At 33.5% G+C, this 13458-nt stretch overlaps 1 protein-coding gene across 3 annotated transcripts in view; it reads left to right on the top strand.

Annotated features, from left to right (window-relative positions):
• Nucleotides 1-649: 649 nt before the first annotated feature.
• LOC127723579 (regulating synaptic membrane exocytosis protein 1-like) overlaps nucleotides 650-13458 on the top strand; it is an 86632-nt gene continuing 73823 nt past the window's right edge. For all 3 annotated transcript variants that reach the window (XM_052230253.1, XM_052230252.1, XM_052230251.1), the window contains exons 1-2: nucleotides 650-997; nucleotides 12835-13045. In XM_052230253.1, the coding sequence (XP_052086213.1) occupies nucleotides 867-997; nucleotides 12835-13045 (342 nt within the window). In that variant the 5' untranslated portion in view covers nucleotides 650-866. The remainder of the gene's footprint in view (nucleotides 998-12834; nucleotides 13046-13458) is intronic.

Here is a 13458-nt window from a genome sequence, read left to right as displayed (position 1 = left end):
GTTAAATAAAATCTTGGGATAACAAGTCCAGATACTAATAACTTGAATCCAAAGTTTTAATAACAAATAATGTATTCATTTTTTTAAAATTCTCTGAATTAAACTTCTGAATATGTAAACAAAGTTCTCAATTATTTCAGTGATTTTATAAAATCCCTAATCGTTTACAAAGTCACTTGTAAATGCCAGAAATAATTGCGTTAAACAGTTATAATTCTTTCAGTAAATACTCATTATATATTTATTAACTAGTGTACTCATCATAACATAAGACCAATATAATCAACGATTACAAGTTGACATGCTAAACAAACAAGTAATATTAATTATTTAGGAAGTCGCTTGGCAGGTGCGCCGTAATTTACACATGTTTAATCCGTCTGCGGTCCGTAGTCAATGACGCCTTTTTTCGGAACACGCAAACCCCACGTTTTCTTCACCCTTCTTGGCTATTAAAATTCCCCACAAAGTCTACATTTCAGACTGCAATGTTTGTGTACACATAGGTATGAATTATATAAGTTTTTATCCTCTAAATCCTTAAATCGTACAGAACAGAAGGGAATCAATAGGTTAACCGGGGATCGATACGTGACGCGTGGATATCCTCGGATTTTATTGGACAATTAACTGGTTCATATTTAATAAGTGTCGCATAAGTAATGACATCAAAAATGTTGAAAGGACGATGCATTCTCATCGATGGAGGTCACAAACCGTAGAAAATGTGAGCTAATTTTACACCGTATCTCCTTAATGAACTGGCAGACTGTGTTAAAATGAGAAAATCTTGGCTAATATTGTGTCAGTTACATCTATCGCATCCCCAGCAGCTGAATCCGAGAAGAGCATCGTAGTTTGTCAGGATGACAACTAGACGACCATCCCTGCCTCCCATGCCAGACCTCAGCCATCTAGATGAGGCAGAGAGGAAGATAATTGAGGATGTTATCAGGAGACAACAAGAGGAGGAGGACAAAGAACAAGATATGATTAGGTATACAATCAGTCTGTTTAGACGGCCATATTGGGGGTCTCATAAGGAAAAAGAGGGGGAGGGTGTAGGTTTTGTCCTCTTTTGATTGTTAACAATTTAAGATAGCCACACCATTTGATATGAAAAGCCAGTTAAAGGGTTTGAAATATTTACGTTCTTTAACTAGTAAAATTGTATAAAATACAGTTAAAACATCACCAACACAGCACGTTATTACTGTCCTATTAAAATAAAGTTGTCATGTGTGGGACCTACTTATTTTCAGAAAAGATTGCACATAGTTTCCAACCATCAGATTACTACAGAATAATCTTAAATCGTTCAAATATATATCATGTGTATATATTAATTGGTATAAAATAACCACATATAGCAACAAGATTCAAGATCAAATGCATTATAGTTGTTGAAATCATTATTTAGTTAACTATAATGTACATATGAGTTAATCAAGCAACAATTTTTGATGTAAGATAAACGGAACAAATGTTTATTCATCTCCCTTGTAACATTAAACAATCAACAGGTTGCCTGAAAAAAATGTACAAATGGTGTAAGCATACTTTTTTGGACAATAATTTCGAGTACATGTAGTTCACTGTGGATTTCTTCTTCACACTGGTTTGCTTTTGCCATCAGAAACACAAATCTAGTGAAATTATGTCATTGAATTTACAGTTAGCAAATGGTTAGAATATTTTTTCATCATGTTGACATATGTGGTCCGTGTTGAAGACCATACTTTGACCTATAATGGTTTACTTTTATAAGTTTTGACTTGGATGGAGAGTTGTCTCTTTGACACTCATACTTATATTTGTTCCGCCTAACAGAAGTTCCACTGGAAACTTTGTTATAAACAATGTCATAATATCAATGTTCCTGTTGGAACAAATATTCTATACCATTTATTCCGTTAGGAACATTTACTGTAATATTTGTGGAAATAATATACCAGAATATTGTTTCCATTTGGAACTTATATTATGAAGGAACTTCTATTCCGTGACAATACCACATCTTCTTATATCTATATATGCAGAAACAGAACATACATTGCTGTAAATGATCCACTGTTGTAATGTTGCATTATAAATTTGAAATACTGTACACATGTTACATGCACATTTAAATGTAGTGTGAAAAAATAAAGTACAACATGTACAATAAAAAGTATTCCCTGTCAATACCATTAAAACTGAGTGACCCTGCAACATCAACCCGTCTTGCCGAAGGATATTTTATCATGATGTGGGGTCAGACTATATATCATTATAGAATAAAACTCTTTCATCATTAAGTTTGTGTTAAAAACGCACTCTCGTCCTAATCAGATTTACTAGATATATATAGATTTGTGTTTTTGGAATCTGTTGTTGTTTCAATGACATTTTCGCAATATTTCTTCATGTTCTTAATGATAACATTTAGTTACTAAACCCTCGCCCTATGACAATCATAGTATTTCTTATGAGTTTGAATATCCCTTTGGTGTGTCTCTTTCATTCAAATAAGCTAAATTTTCCCATGTGATGGAATAGTCAGCATTGTTTTAAAAAACAGAACTTTTTATATTTGCTGATTTGGGCATGTCGGCCGTAGCATGCCTATAGAGGTAGCTGTGAAACCAAAATAGTCTTGATGATATTTTTTGACAATTTGCAGGCAATAGATGTCATAGAAAAATATTGACTAATATGAACTATATACATTGACAAGCTACACACAGCCTATAAACAATGAAAATTTTGGAAATATGTGTGGCCTGAACCTAGGTCACAATTGCGATTGTTTTATAATAACATTGGTATAATCCTTAGCTCTAGGGTCTGCAAATTGTTGAAAAATATAAAGACTATAAGAGTTACAGTATGGTAAGCAAATTGTCAAAACACATCATTAAGGATCATATGAAAAACAAAAAGAAAATGAAAAAAAAAAAAAAAAAATTCTTCGGCTTCCTCCACACTAAAAACTTAACAACACAACATAGCACAATTGTGTTGAATGTGGCATTAAACACTAATCAATCAAATAATGTAGATTTCTGTCATGATGATTTTGTCAAGAAAAAGAACAAACAACAGGTAAAAAAAATTAGCAGTTATCACAGTTACTCCTGGTATAAAATTTACCTGTAAGTAACAATTAATAATTATTATTAAGTCCAGATTTGTAAATATAAAAATTTTAATAACATTTTAAACATGTTAAAGGCGTTACTACTTTAATAAGAGACTAAATGTAATATTTACATGAAAATGAAGATGTGTAGTATACATGTACTTGTCAATGATCAACTGATGACTGAAAACTGTTTTAAAGACAAAAGGATGAATTAAGATGTCAAAAATTACAGGATAGCTAATTTTGTTGAGAAATCACAATAATGAATACTATAGTGTAGGGATTATCTGACCAAAATATAAAATACTTGTGTTTAAAGGGGATTACTTGACCAAAATGTAAAATACTTGTGTTTGAGGTTTCCTTTTCTATTCTATTTTTTATGCCTTTAATTGTCCACCTTACAGTTTTTTTTCGGGCACTTTTGGTAGTGAATCTTGGAACAATTACAAGTTATTGTCAAGTATTCTTATAATGAACCAATCAGGCCAAAATAATAAAAAAACTCATAACAAATGAAGTAAATCCTACCAGTACATGACTTACCTATCCTATATCTTTAGGAGGAAACATAGATATAAAAAAGAAGATGTGGTATGATTGCCAATGAGACAACTCTCCACAAGAGACCAAATGACACAGAAATTAACAACTATAGGTCACAGTACGACCTTCAACAATGAGCAAAGCCCATACCGCACAGTCAGCTATAAAAGGCCCCGAAATGACAATGTAAAACAATTCAAACGAGAAAACTAACGGCCTAATTTATGTACAAAAAATGAACGAAAAACAAATATGTAACACATAAACAAAAGACAACCACTGAATTACAGGCTCCTGACTTGGGACAGGCACAGAATGTGGCAGGGTTAAACATGTTAGCGGGATCTCATCTCCCCCCCTAACCTGGGACAGTGGTGTAACAGTACAACATAAGAACGAACTATAAAAATCAGTTGAAAGACTGCAATTTGATTGGATAGCACAGAGGTCTGTCCAATAGCCCAGCGTTTAAATGCTATAAAGCTGATTAATGAAGTGCTAAAATGGTCCTGGGAGAACACTACCTGGTATAGTCTACAATACTCTTCAAAAACAACCAACAAAAATTAATACATTTAGCTGTGCCAAACTTCATCAAATACATGCATCAAATTTAAAACTTATTAGATATTATATTAAGTTTTGTGTTGATTGTCTGAGCCTGCGGCTAGACGAATTTTCAGATACAATACCATATTATCTCCCCTTCACCTTGAGATCATTCAACATTAGAATACTTAATGACACAATAACAAATGATTGGTTCTGGTAGCCACATGTTCAAGTATAGAAACTGTCCAAAACACACATTTATCAAAATCATTCCTGTTTGACAAAATTTTCATGCTTTTCCCTAATCCAATAACAAAATTTTTTGACTGGTTAATTGTATTGACTTGATAAAAGAAACAACTTCTGGATTTGAGATAGACAACTTTTGAATTTGTGCACTTTCCCGTAAATTTCCGATGTCACAATATAATGCTTATTTTATTACGTCACAGTAAGAACAAAACAATTGTTCGATGACATGTTTTACATGGATTGACCTCAGGTTAATTGGTGTATTATTATTAGTGTAACTCATTCATAAAAAACAACTTAAGATTCATTTATACTGTCTCAACCCTAGAAAAAATGTAGAAGTTGACACTCAGTGCCTTTGCAAAACATGACTTCACTTACTCCTTCAGTTGGTCTGTTTGTTTTTCAAAATTGTTTTGCACTAGCAGTACATTCATTGAAATTGAACATCAAAAATACTTTTACTTTTATAAGCTTTTTTCTGCCAAGTAATGATTAATTGATTTGATGGTGTTTAACACCACTTTCTGACAGCACTATTGTGCTATATTGTGGCATGTCAGTTTTAATGGCACATGCAACATGGGGGATTCAAACTCACAACTTCAGTGTAGACGGACTAGTGATACAGTAGTTCAACGACTTAGACCACTCTGCCACCTAGGCCCCTTGCCAAGTAATGTGATCAAATATCTTTTTGTTTCCAATGGTTGTCTACATGGGTTGACTTGTTGTGTCCCAATGGTTGTCTTACATGAGTTATGTCCCATGGTTGTCTACATGAGTTATCTCCCATGGTTGTCTACATGAGTTATGTCCCATGGTTGTCTAAATGAGTTGTGTCCCATGGTTGTCTACATGATTTATCTCCCATGGTTGTCTAAATGAGTTGTGGTCCATGGTTGTCAAATGAGTTGTGTATAATATTCCAAGCTCTATATCACACCAATTCTGAGGATAATGGATTCAAATAAAATTTACAGAGACTGTCATAAAACACTGAGGGATATACAACGCAAATAATCAAAAGAAACTAAAGATAAATATAGTCTTAAAATAAAAAATCCCAGGTATGACCATATGTCAACCTTAAAATAAGCCCAAGTTTTGAATGAATTAAATAGAGACTTTCAAAATTTTTCCGTCAACAATAAATTCTCTAGATCTAAAGAAATATCAAATCCTGGTCCCCCCCAAAAAAAACCCAATAAAACGTAGAGCTACCCCCCCCCCCTCAAAAAAAAAAAAAAAAAACCCAAAAAAACAAAACCAGCAAACAAATCAAAATGACTAAATACCTCCACTAACATGATTCCTGATTTGTATTGGGCACATAATGGGTTAATATAGTTTTTAAGCACACTGTGGCCAAAGGACAATGTGAGCTATTGCCATGACTTTTGAGTCTGTCATCCATCGTCTGTAAACTTTCCTTTAAAATTCTCCTCGTATAAAACTTCTCAATGGATTGAAACCAAAGTTTGTCTGCTCCATTTATAGAATGTCAACTACAAAGTTTGTGATTTTTATACGAACGAAAAAAAAATTTTGTGGTCGTATATTGGTATGACGTTGGCGTTGTCGTCGTCCGTCGTCTCTGGCATTGTCGTCGCTGTTGGGGTTATGGTACCAACAGTTAAGGAATTAGGGGCCAAAAAGGGGCCAAAAATAAGTATTTTTGTAACTTCCAGACATAACTTGTGTGTAAGAGTATGGATCTCTCTGACATTGTACCACAAGGTTCCATATCCCAAAGGGAATGCTGGGATTGATTTTGGGGGTAATTGCCTCCAAATTTTAGGAATTAGGGCCAAAAAGGGGCAAAAAACAAGCATTTTTCTAGTTTCATGGCAATAACTTGTGTGTAAATGTATGAATCTCTCTGACATTGTATCACAAGGTTCCATATCACAAAGGGAATGCTGGGATTGATTTTGGGGGTAATTGCCTTCATATTTTAGGAATTAGGGGCCAAAAAGGGGCAAAAACAAGCATTTTTCTAGTTTCATGACAATAACTTGTGTGTAAGAATATGGATCTTTATGAAATTGTACTACAGGGTTCCATATCACAAAGGGAAAGCTGTAATTGAGTTTGGGGGTAATTGCCCAAAAAGTGTAGGAATAAGGGGCCAAAAAGGGGCCAAAAATAAGCATTTTTCTTGTTTCCAGACAATAACTTGTGTTCAAGTGTATGGATCTCTCTGAAATTGTACTGCAAAGTACCATACCACAAAGGGAAGGCTGGGATTGATTTTTGGGGTAATTGCCTCAAAATTTTAGTAATAAGGGGCCATAAAAGGGCAAAAAAAACAAGCATTTTTCTAGTTTCAGGACAATAACTTGTGTGTAAGTGTATGGATCTTTATGAAATTGTACTGCAAGGTTCCATATCACAAAGGGAAAGCTGGGTTTGAGTTTGGGGGTAATTGCCCTAAACGTTTAGGAATTTCGGGCCAAAAAAACAAGCATTTTTCTAGTTTCCAGACAATAACTTGTGTTCAAGTGTATGGATCTCTCTGAAATTGTACTGAAAGGTACCATACCACGAAGGGAAGGCTGGGATTTAGTTTGGGGGTGATGAATCATAAGGGGGTTCAAAAAATTTGGGGAGGGGATTTTTTTTTCCTTTTTTTTCTTAAAAATTTTTCATTTTAAATTGGTTATTTCTGATTTATATATAAAAGCAAATAATAATGATATGGTTTGAATAGGTAAATTAAAAAATTTTAAGTTCTTAGACCACTTTCATTCTGTGTCAGAAACCTATGCTGTGTCAAATATTTAATTACAATCCAAATTCAGTGCTGTATCAAGCTTGAATGTTGTGTCCATACTTGACCCAACTGTTCAGGGTTCGACCTCTGCGGTCGTATCAAGCTGCGCCCCAGCGGAGCATTTTATCCTCTATGTTGCTTAACAAATATGGCCGCCTTGTCTAAAAATAGAACAAAGGGGTCAAACTACAGTTTTGGCTAATATTAAGAAATTATAGCAATAAGAGAAAAACTGATGAAAATGGTGAGAACAACATGTTCTTTAATAATCCACCTTGAACATTTTTGAAAAATCTGCCCACCTATCTTGGAGTTATTGCCCCTGAAATGTTGCTTTTTAATCTTTTTGGCAATTCCTTGCAATTGTTTAAAAAACTATTGGATCTAGCATTCTAGCTGTAAACTGTTAATTGCAAAAATGATCAGCATGACAAGATGTATCTTCCCTGAAAATTGGAGAAAAATTTTAACTACTCGTTTTGGAGTTATTGACTTCTGTAATATAATTTTTTTCTCTCCAATTTTTAGCAGCTATTGGTTGTCATTGTGAAAATTATAGGAGCTAGTTTAAAAGAGTAAATTTCAAATAAGGATCAGCACAACAAGATGTATCTACCCGTAAAATTGAAAAAAAAAATCTGTCGACCTGTTTTGGAGTTATTGTCCCTAAAATATATCCATTTTTGCAGTTATTGTCCCTAAAATATATCCATTTTTGCAGTTTTTTTATCTGTTATCATGAACATATAGGAGCTAGGTAAAAAGTGCTCATTGCAAAAATGGTCAGTATGACAGGATCTAGGTACATGTACTGTACATGTAGCTATCGGTGGATAAATTAATTGTAATTTGATTTTTTTTTACATTATGAGATCAGATAGGCAAATGCTGTTAACTTTACCATTGTCGTACCAAAAATGTCTTAGCATATATATATGCATTAGGATTAAGGGTAGGTAAGGAGTCAGGAAACAACACTGTATCATTTAAAGGTATAAGTCAGTATGGATGAAAGGTGTGTTGCATTGACATTGAGACGGTCAGCATCTTGTTATTAATAGATCAGTTTGTGACATACACAGTATATGTTTTCTTTCATCTCCAACTAAATGGATTGGTCATATCCATGAAGACCACAAGTATGGATTCTTAAACAACGTCTCAGCATATATATATGTATGCAATGTAAATAAGTTGTAAGTTTGTAACGTAAGTTTGCAATCATACCACATCTTCTTTTTATATTAAGTTCTCTTTTTCACTGTCCTGAACAATCATGTTGCAGCTTCTTAAAGAACATCATTCTGTTTAACCATGTTAACAATTTTAAACTACTGTGATTTAGATATTACTGTGACAATTATATTAATGAGAAAAATGGGACAGTACCAAGTTCGCAATAATTAGAACTGAAAAATGGGACAGCATCAAAAACTTGTATTTATAATTTCAGTAGTGATTATCTTTCATTAATTTTTGCAATTGCATTAATTAGGACTACATTGTTGCCAGAGGTCAAAGATTTGCAATAATTAATGCATGCATTAATTTATGAATTTACAGTAATGGCCTATGACAAAATTGATCATACATGTAGTATTTTCATGTTATTCGCACTTAAATAGGAAGTTAATTTGTTCAAGCTATTTGTACCATTTATATGTTAAATATAATATAAATTTAGATATATGTAGTTTATTTTTTGTTCGTTCAAGATGTTGTCTGTTAGTCTGTGCAGGATGTATAGATTCACAGTCTTGTCAATGGAAATGGGGACATTAAATCCAAATGGTCTCTTGTAAGCTGAAGTAATTGCTCTATGCACATTAAAGAACCCTTGCAGCAAAAATGTTTGAGGGGTCCTAAGGTGGCTTATTGCAAGGCAAAATGCTTACCCTATCAAACATACCTTTATTTTCCAGCGGCTGCAGTGAGTCCAAATTTTCCACCCTTAATCCGGGGAGTCATCCAACCTTGTTGAACCTTATTCTATTGTATTTATTGTTCATTGGTTCTCTTTCTGAATTATGTATGGCAAAACATGATTGCCATTGAATGGACATTTAACAAGCAACAACCAATCACCAACCTAACATCCCCAAATGTTCTATTCTGGATCAGATTATTAAGGTGGTACCAAACACCTTCACTAAAATTAATTTGGCTCGTTTAATTTTCATAAAATTTTGACAAAGTATTTACTTTGACCCTTTGACAAAAATATAAAAATTTCAAAAAATTTGAACCAGCCAATTTATCAGAAAAATTAGACTGGTTATATAGCAGTTTGACAAACACTAACTTTGATCATTGAGAAGCTTAATATTCCCTTAACAACACAACGTAATTTAAACGTTTAGCTGATTTTACTCCCTTTTACTTGAGTTATCTCCCTGTAGTGTTGGGTACCACCTTAAAAGCAAGCTTAAGACTCAAATAACTAACAGCATGGAAGACAAGATAAATGATAAAGCTGTTGTTTTCCAAAGAATAAATTCTTTGCTATTTGTGAACGTAAGATGCTCCAAATTAATAAAATGACTTCCCTTAATGGGGCCTCCAATAATCCAATGTTCCCCATACTAAAAAATACGTAATTATGTCAAGTTCTACAAATTGATTAAAAAGGTTCCCTTAATGGAGCCTCTGATGATATCCAATGTTCTCTGCACTACAAAATACCTAGAAGTATAGTCATTGATTATTTGTATCAATATCTGACTCTCTAGTGTATTGGTGTATTAGGGCTTGTAAGAGAATACTCTATATTAAATACAATATAAATATTTATATTACAGTACATACTGGGTGTTTCTGTCGAAAATCATTTTTAGTGGTGTGAAGTTGATCACTTTGAAACATGGTATTTGCTGGTAATTGGGGAATTGATATCTCTGAGATAAGACCTTGTCAAATTATATCTATTGAATATACAAATAGATATTTTTGAGTGAATCATGCTGCAATGACCAGCAATTTGTGTGAAAAATCACCACTTCGAGTGATTTTTTACAGAATTGCAATGTTTGTATTGTAATTCTACTTCCCTATCATAAAGTGATTATAATTGGACAAACAGTAACGATATCTCATGTCGTAATTTACCGAGTCTTAAATATTGGATTTTTCTGTTTTGATTGTGTAATAGTGTTAATATACAGTGTGTAGAGAATTTATCCGTTAAGAGTTGACCTATGGCAGTGTATGGTACAAAAAATTTTTTTTCCTCATCTCAGCTTATGAGTTAACTGACCATAAGAGAAATTTATGTATTATATACAATGATTTATAAGGGATGTTTAGTATAAATCATTGCGACTAGCTATACTGCCCACCAAAACAAGTAGAAATCTAGAGGTTACCACACACAAAGCCTTCCACAATTAACTAATCGTAAATCATCTCAAGACTTCAGACAAGTTGCGAATTAAATGAAGATTGCCAGAAAAAGCCATAATAAAGAGAGCAATCCAAAAAATGATACAAAGCTTAAAAAATGTATTAAAAAATATCAATATGTTTCAAAGCATACCCGGTACCCCACCAAAAATTCAGGACGCAACTCGGGTGCTATAAAAGGACCGACAGTTCTTGTCCTAAATATGGTACATTTTCTTTTACTATGTATACGTAGGAATTTGTGAATTTCCTACCCTTAAATGACATCTCTGAATTACCATAAAATTGAGAATGGAAATAGGGAATGTGTCAAATAGACAACAACCCGACCAAAGAGTAGAAAACAGCCGAAGGCCACCAATGGGTCTTCAACACAGCGAGAAAATCTCACATTTTCAAAACCAAAAACGGGGGATATGCAACTCAGGTTGTTCACCAATCAAAATGATTTGGTATATTAGCTTCTAAAAATATTACCCAGAATTCATTAGATCCTAAAACATTGGATTGCTTGAGTAAGAGTCCTTTTGTTTTGTATTATGTTGCTGTATTTGGTAGACAAGTTATATATATATCTTTTGATAACATAAATAATGAATATCAATCTATTGTGGATTCATTTATTTTTTTCATGTATTGAGGAAAAATTGTATTTTTGGTGAATTTTAAATTGCATGGTTTTGCTAAAGTCTGCTTACATCGATGCTTATAAAAAATTTGTACTTCAATATTGAACATTGAAATTGGGTCATAGCTACCTACAAAATCCATGAAAATTGCTATCCAATGAATAATAATGAATCGACAGACTACAGTGGATTCATTAATATTGGAGGGATACAAATTTTCGTGGATTTCGTGATAATCCGGGAGCCACAAATTCCAATGTCCAACGAATTACAAATTTTCTATACTATAGTAGTATATGCAGACTTTGGCAAAACCATGAAATCAACTATCCTCGAAAATGCAAGTTTTTCTCAATCCACGAAAATTGGTACCAATGAAAATAAATGAATCCACAGTATGAGTAAAAACGAATGTTGGGTATAGGGCAATTATCAGAGACAGCAGACCAAAATCACACAATCTGCAACAATTAAAACAGCTGCTGTGTCCTATGCCACATGTCAAACTCTATCATGTCTTAAAAGTCACTAGTTCAAAAGTTGAAAATAGAATTAACAATAGACTACCAAACATCCAACAGCAACAACAAATTCTTGAATTAACCAAAAAAAATAGATATCTGTCACCAAGGTCCAGAGTACTGTTAGATAAGGGGGAGCTAACTCATATGTGCTGGAACCAAGGGACAGGGGGTCAGTCTATCGCTAGACTTAATGTTCTGATAGGCATAGCTAAAACGCAAGGAAGGTTTTCATAATTTTATCAACAATAACAATTTAGATGAATAATGATAACAATCAATTAGTAATCAATGCCAAATAATAATAATAATTAAAGTACAAAGTAAAAAATCAAAATATCAACTCCAAAGTAAAACTATTTCTCCTTACAATGTAGAATGTAAAATAAATGCCAAAACTAATAAAACAATAAAATGAAGTTGCCTTTTTGCCTGGTCACATATGACAAAGCACATGAACTAACCAGGTTCCTGATGTGGCCCTCTTGGTATCTTCTGGTATCTTCTGGTACCTTCTGGTATCTTATGGTATCTTCTGGTATCTTCTGGTATCTTTAGGAATCATCAAACTTCTGGCTCTTTTTTTAGGACAGACATATAAACAGGTGGCAGGCATGATGTAGATTTTAGAGATGTCTAGTGTAGCAAATTTAATCTCGGGGGGGGGGGGGGGGGGGGGGGCACTTCAATACTTAATTGATAGGGGGTGCTGCTGGGGTTCTGTTACCCAACCCTTTTCATATAATTTAATCTTAAAAAATGTATGCCCTTTTCATATATTGCGTAGGTAAAAATGTACCCTTTTCTCATATTGGTTGGGTTTCGTGTAGTGTGTTGAAAAGTGGAATATTTGAGGCTAAGATTCCTTATGTAATTTTTACTTACGGCGAGAATTTCGGATGTTAAAAATATGACAGGGCTTTTCATATCATAAGTAATAGAAACTTTATAAACCTTATCATGTTTTCTGATAGTTTTCTCCACCTATTCACATATTTTCAAGTAAGTATTTGCAATTCTGTTTTGTCATTTTAGGCAAATGAAGCTGGATTTGGACACATATGCTCAGTCTGTTGGTAAAATTTCTGAGGAGGCCAAGAAAGTTGGAGGGCCTCAACAAGACACCGGTGCAGTGTGTCAGATATGTCATAAAACCAAATTTGCTGATGGAGTGGGACATAGATGTCACTACTGTCAGCTGAGGTCATGTGCAAGATGTGGTGGGCGCATTGCCTTGAAACAGAAGGTTTGTATTTGGACATATAGCACGTTTAATATTCTGTAACATCCCCTTGGAAGAGTTACCCCCCTTTCTCTTTATTACATGTTTTGTATTCTGTAACATCCCCTTTGAAGAGTTAGCTCCCTTTCTTTTTATTACATGTTTTGTATTCTGTAACATCCGATGGGAAGAGTTAGCTCCCTTTCTGCTTCCATGTGTAGTAGCTGATTGTAGAACTTACAATGTACCTGCTGATACAGTCATAATAATTTTAGAATAAATTATTTTTTTAACAGCAAAATCTTGTAAAAATCTGGATTTTAAAATAAGCAAACTTAAAAGTAATGGTGAACTTTTAAAACTTTTGGAGCAGAATCAACACAGCATAAATATACTGTGGATTCATTATTATTTGTTGGATTCTAATTTTCGTGGAT

This window comes from Mytilus californianus, unplaced genomic scaffold (assembly GCF_021869535.1).
Source record: "Mytilus californianus isolate M0D057914Y unplaced genomic scaffold, xbMytCali1.0.p SCAF_13, whole genome shotgun sequence".
Classification (NCBI taxonomy): domain Eukaryota; kingdom Metazoa; phylum Mollusca; class Bivalvia; order Mytilida; family Mytilidae; genus Mytilus; species Mytilus californianus.
This window is presented reverse-complemented; position numbering and strand designations above follow the sequence as displayed.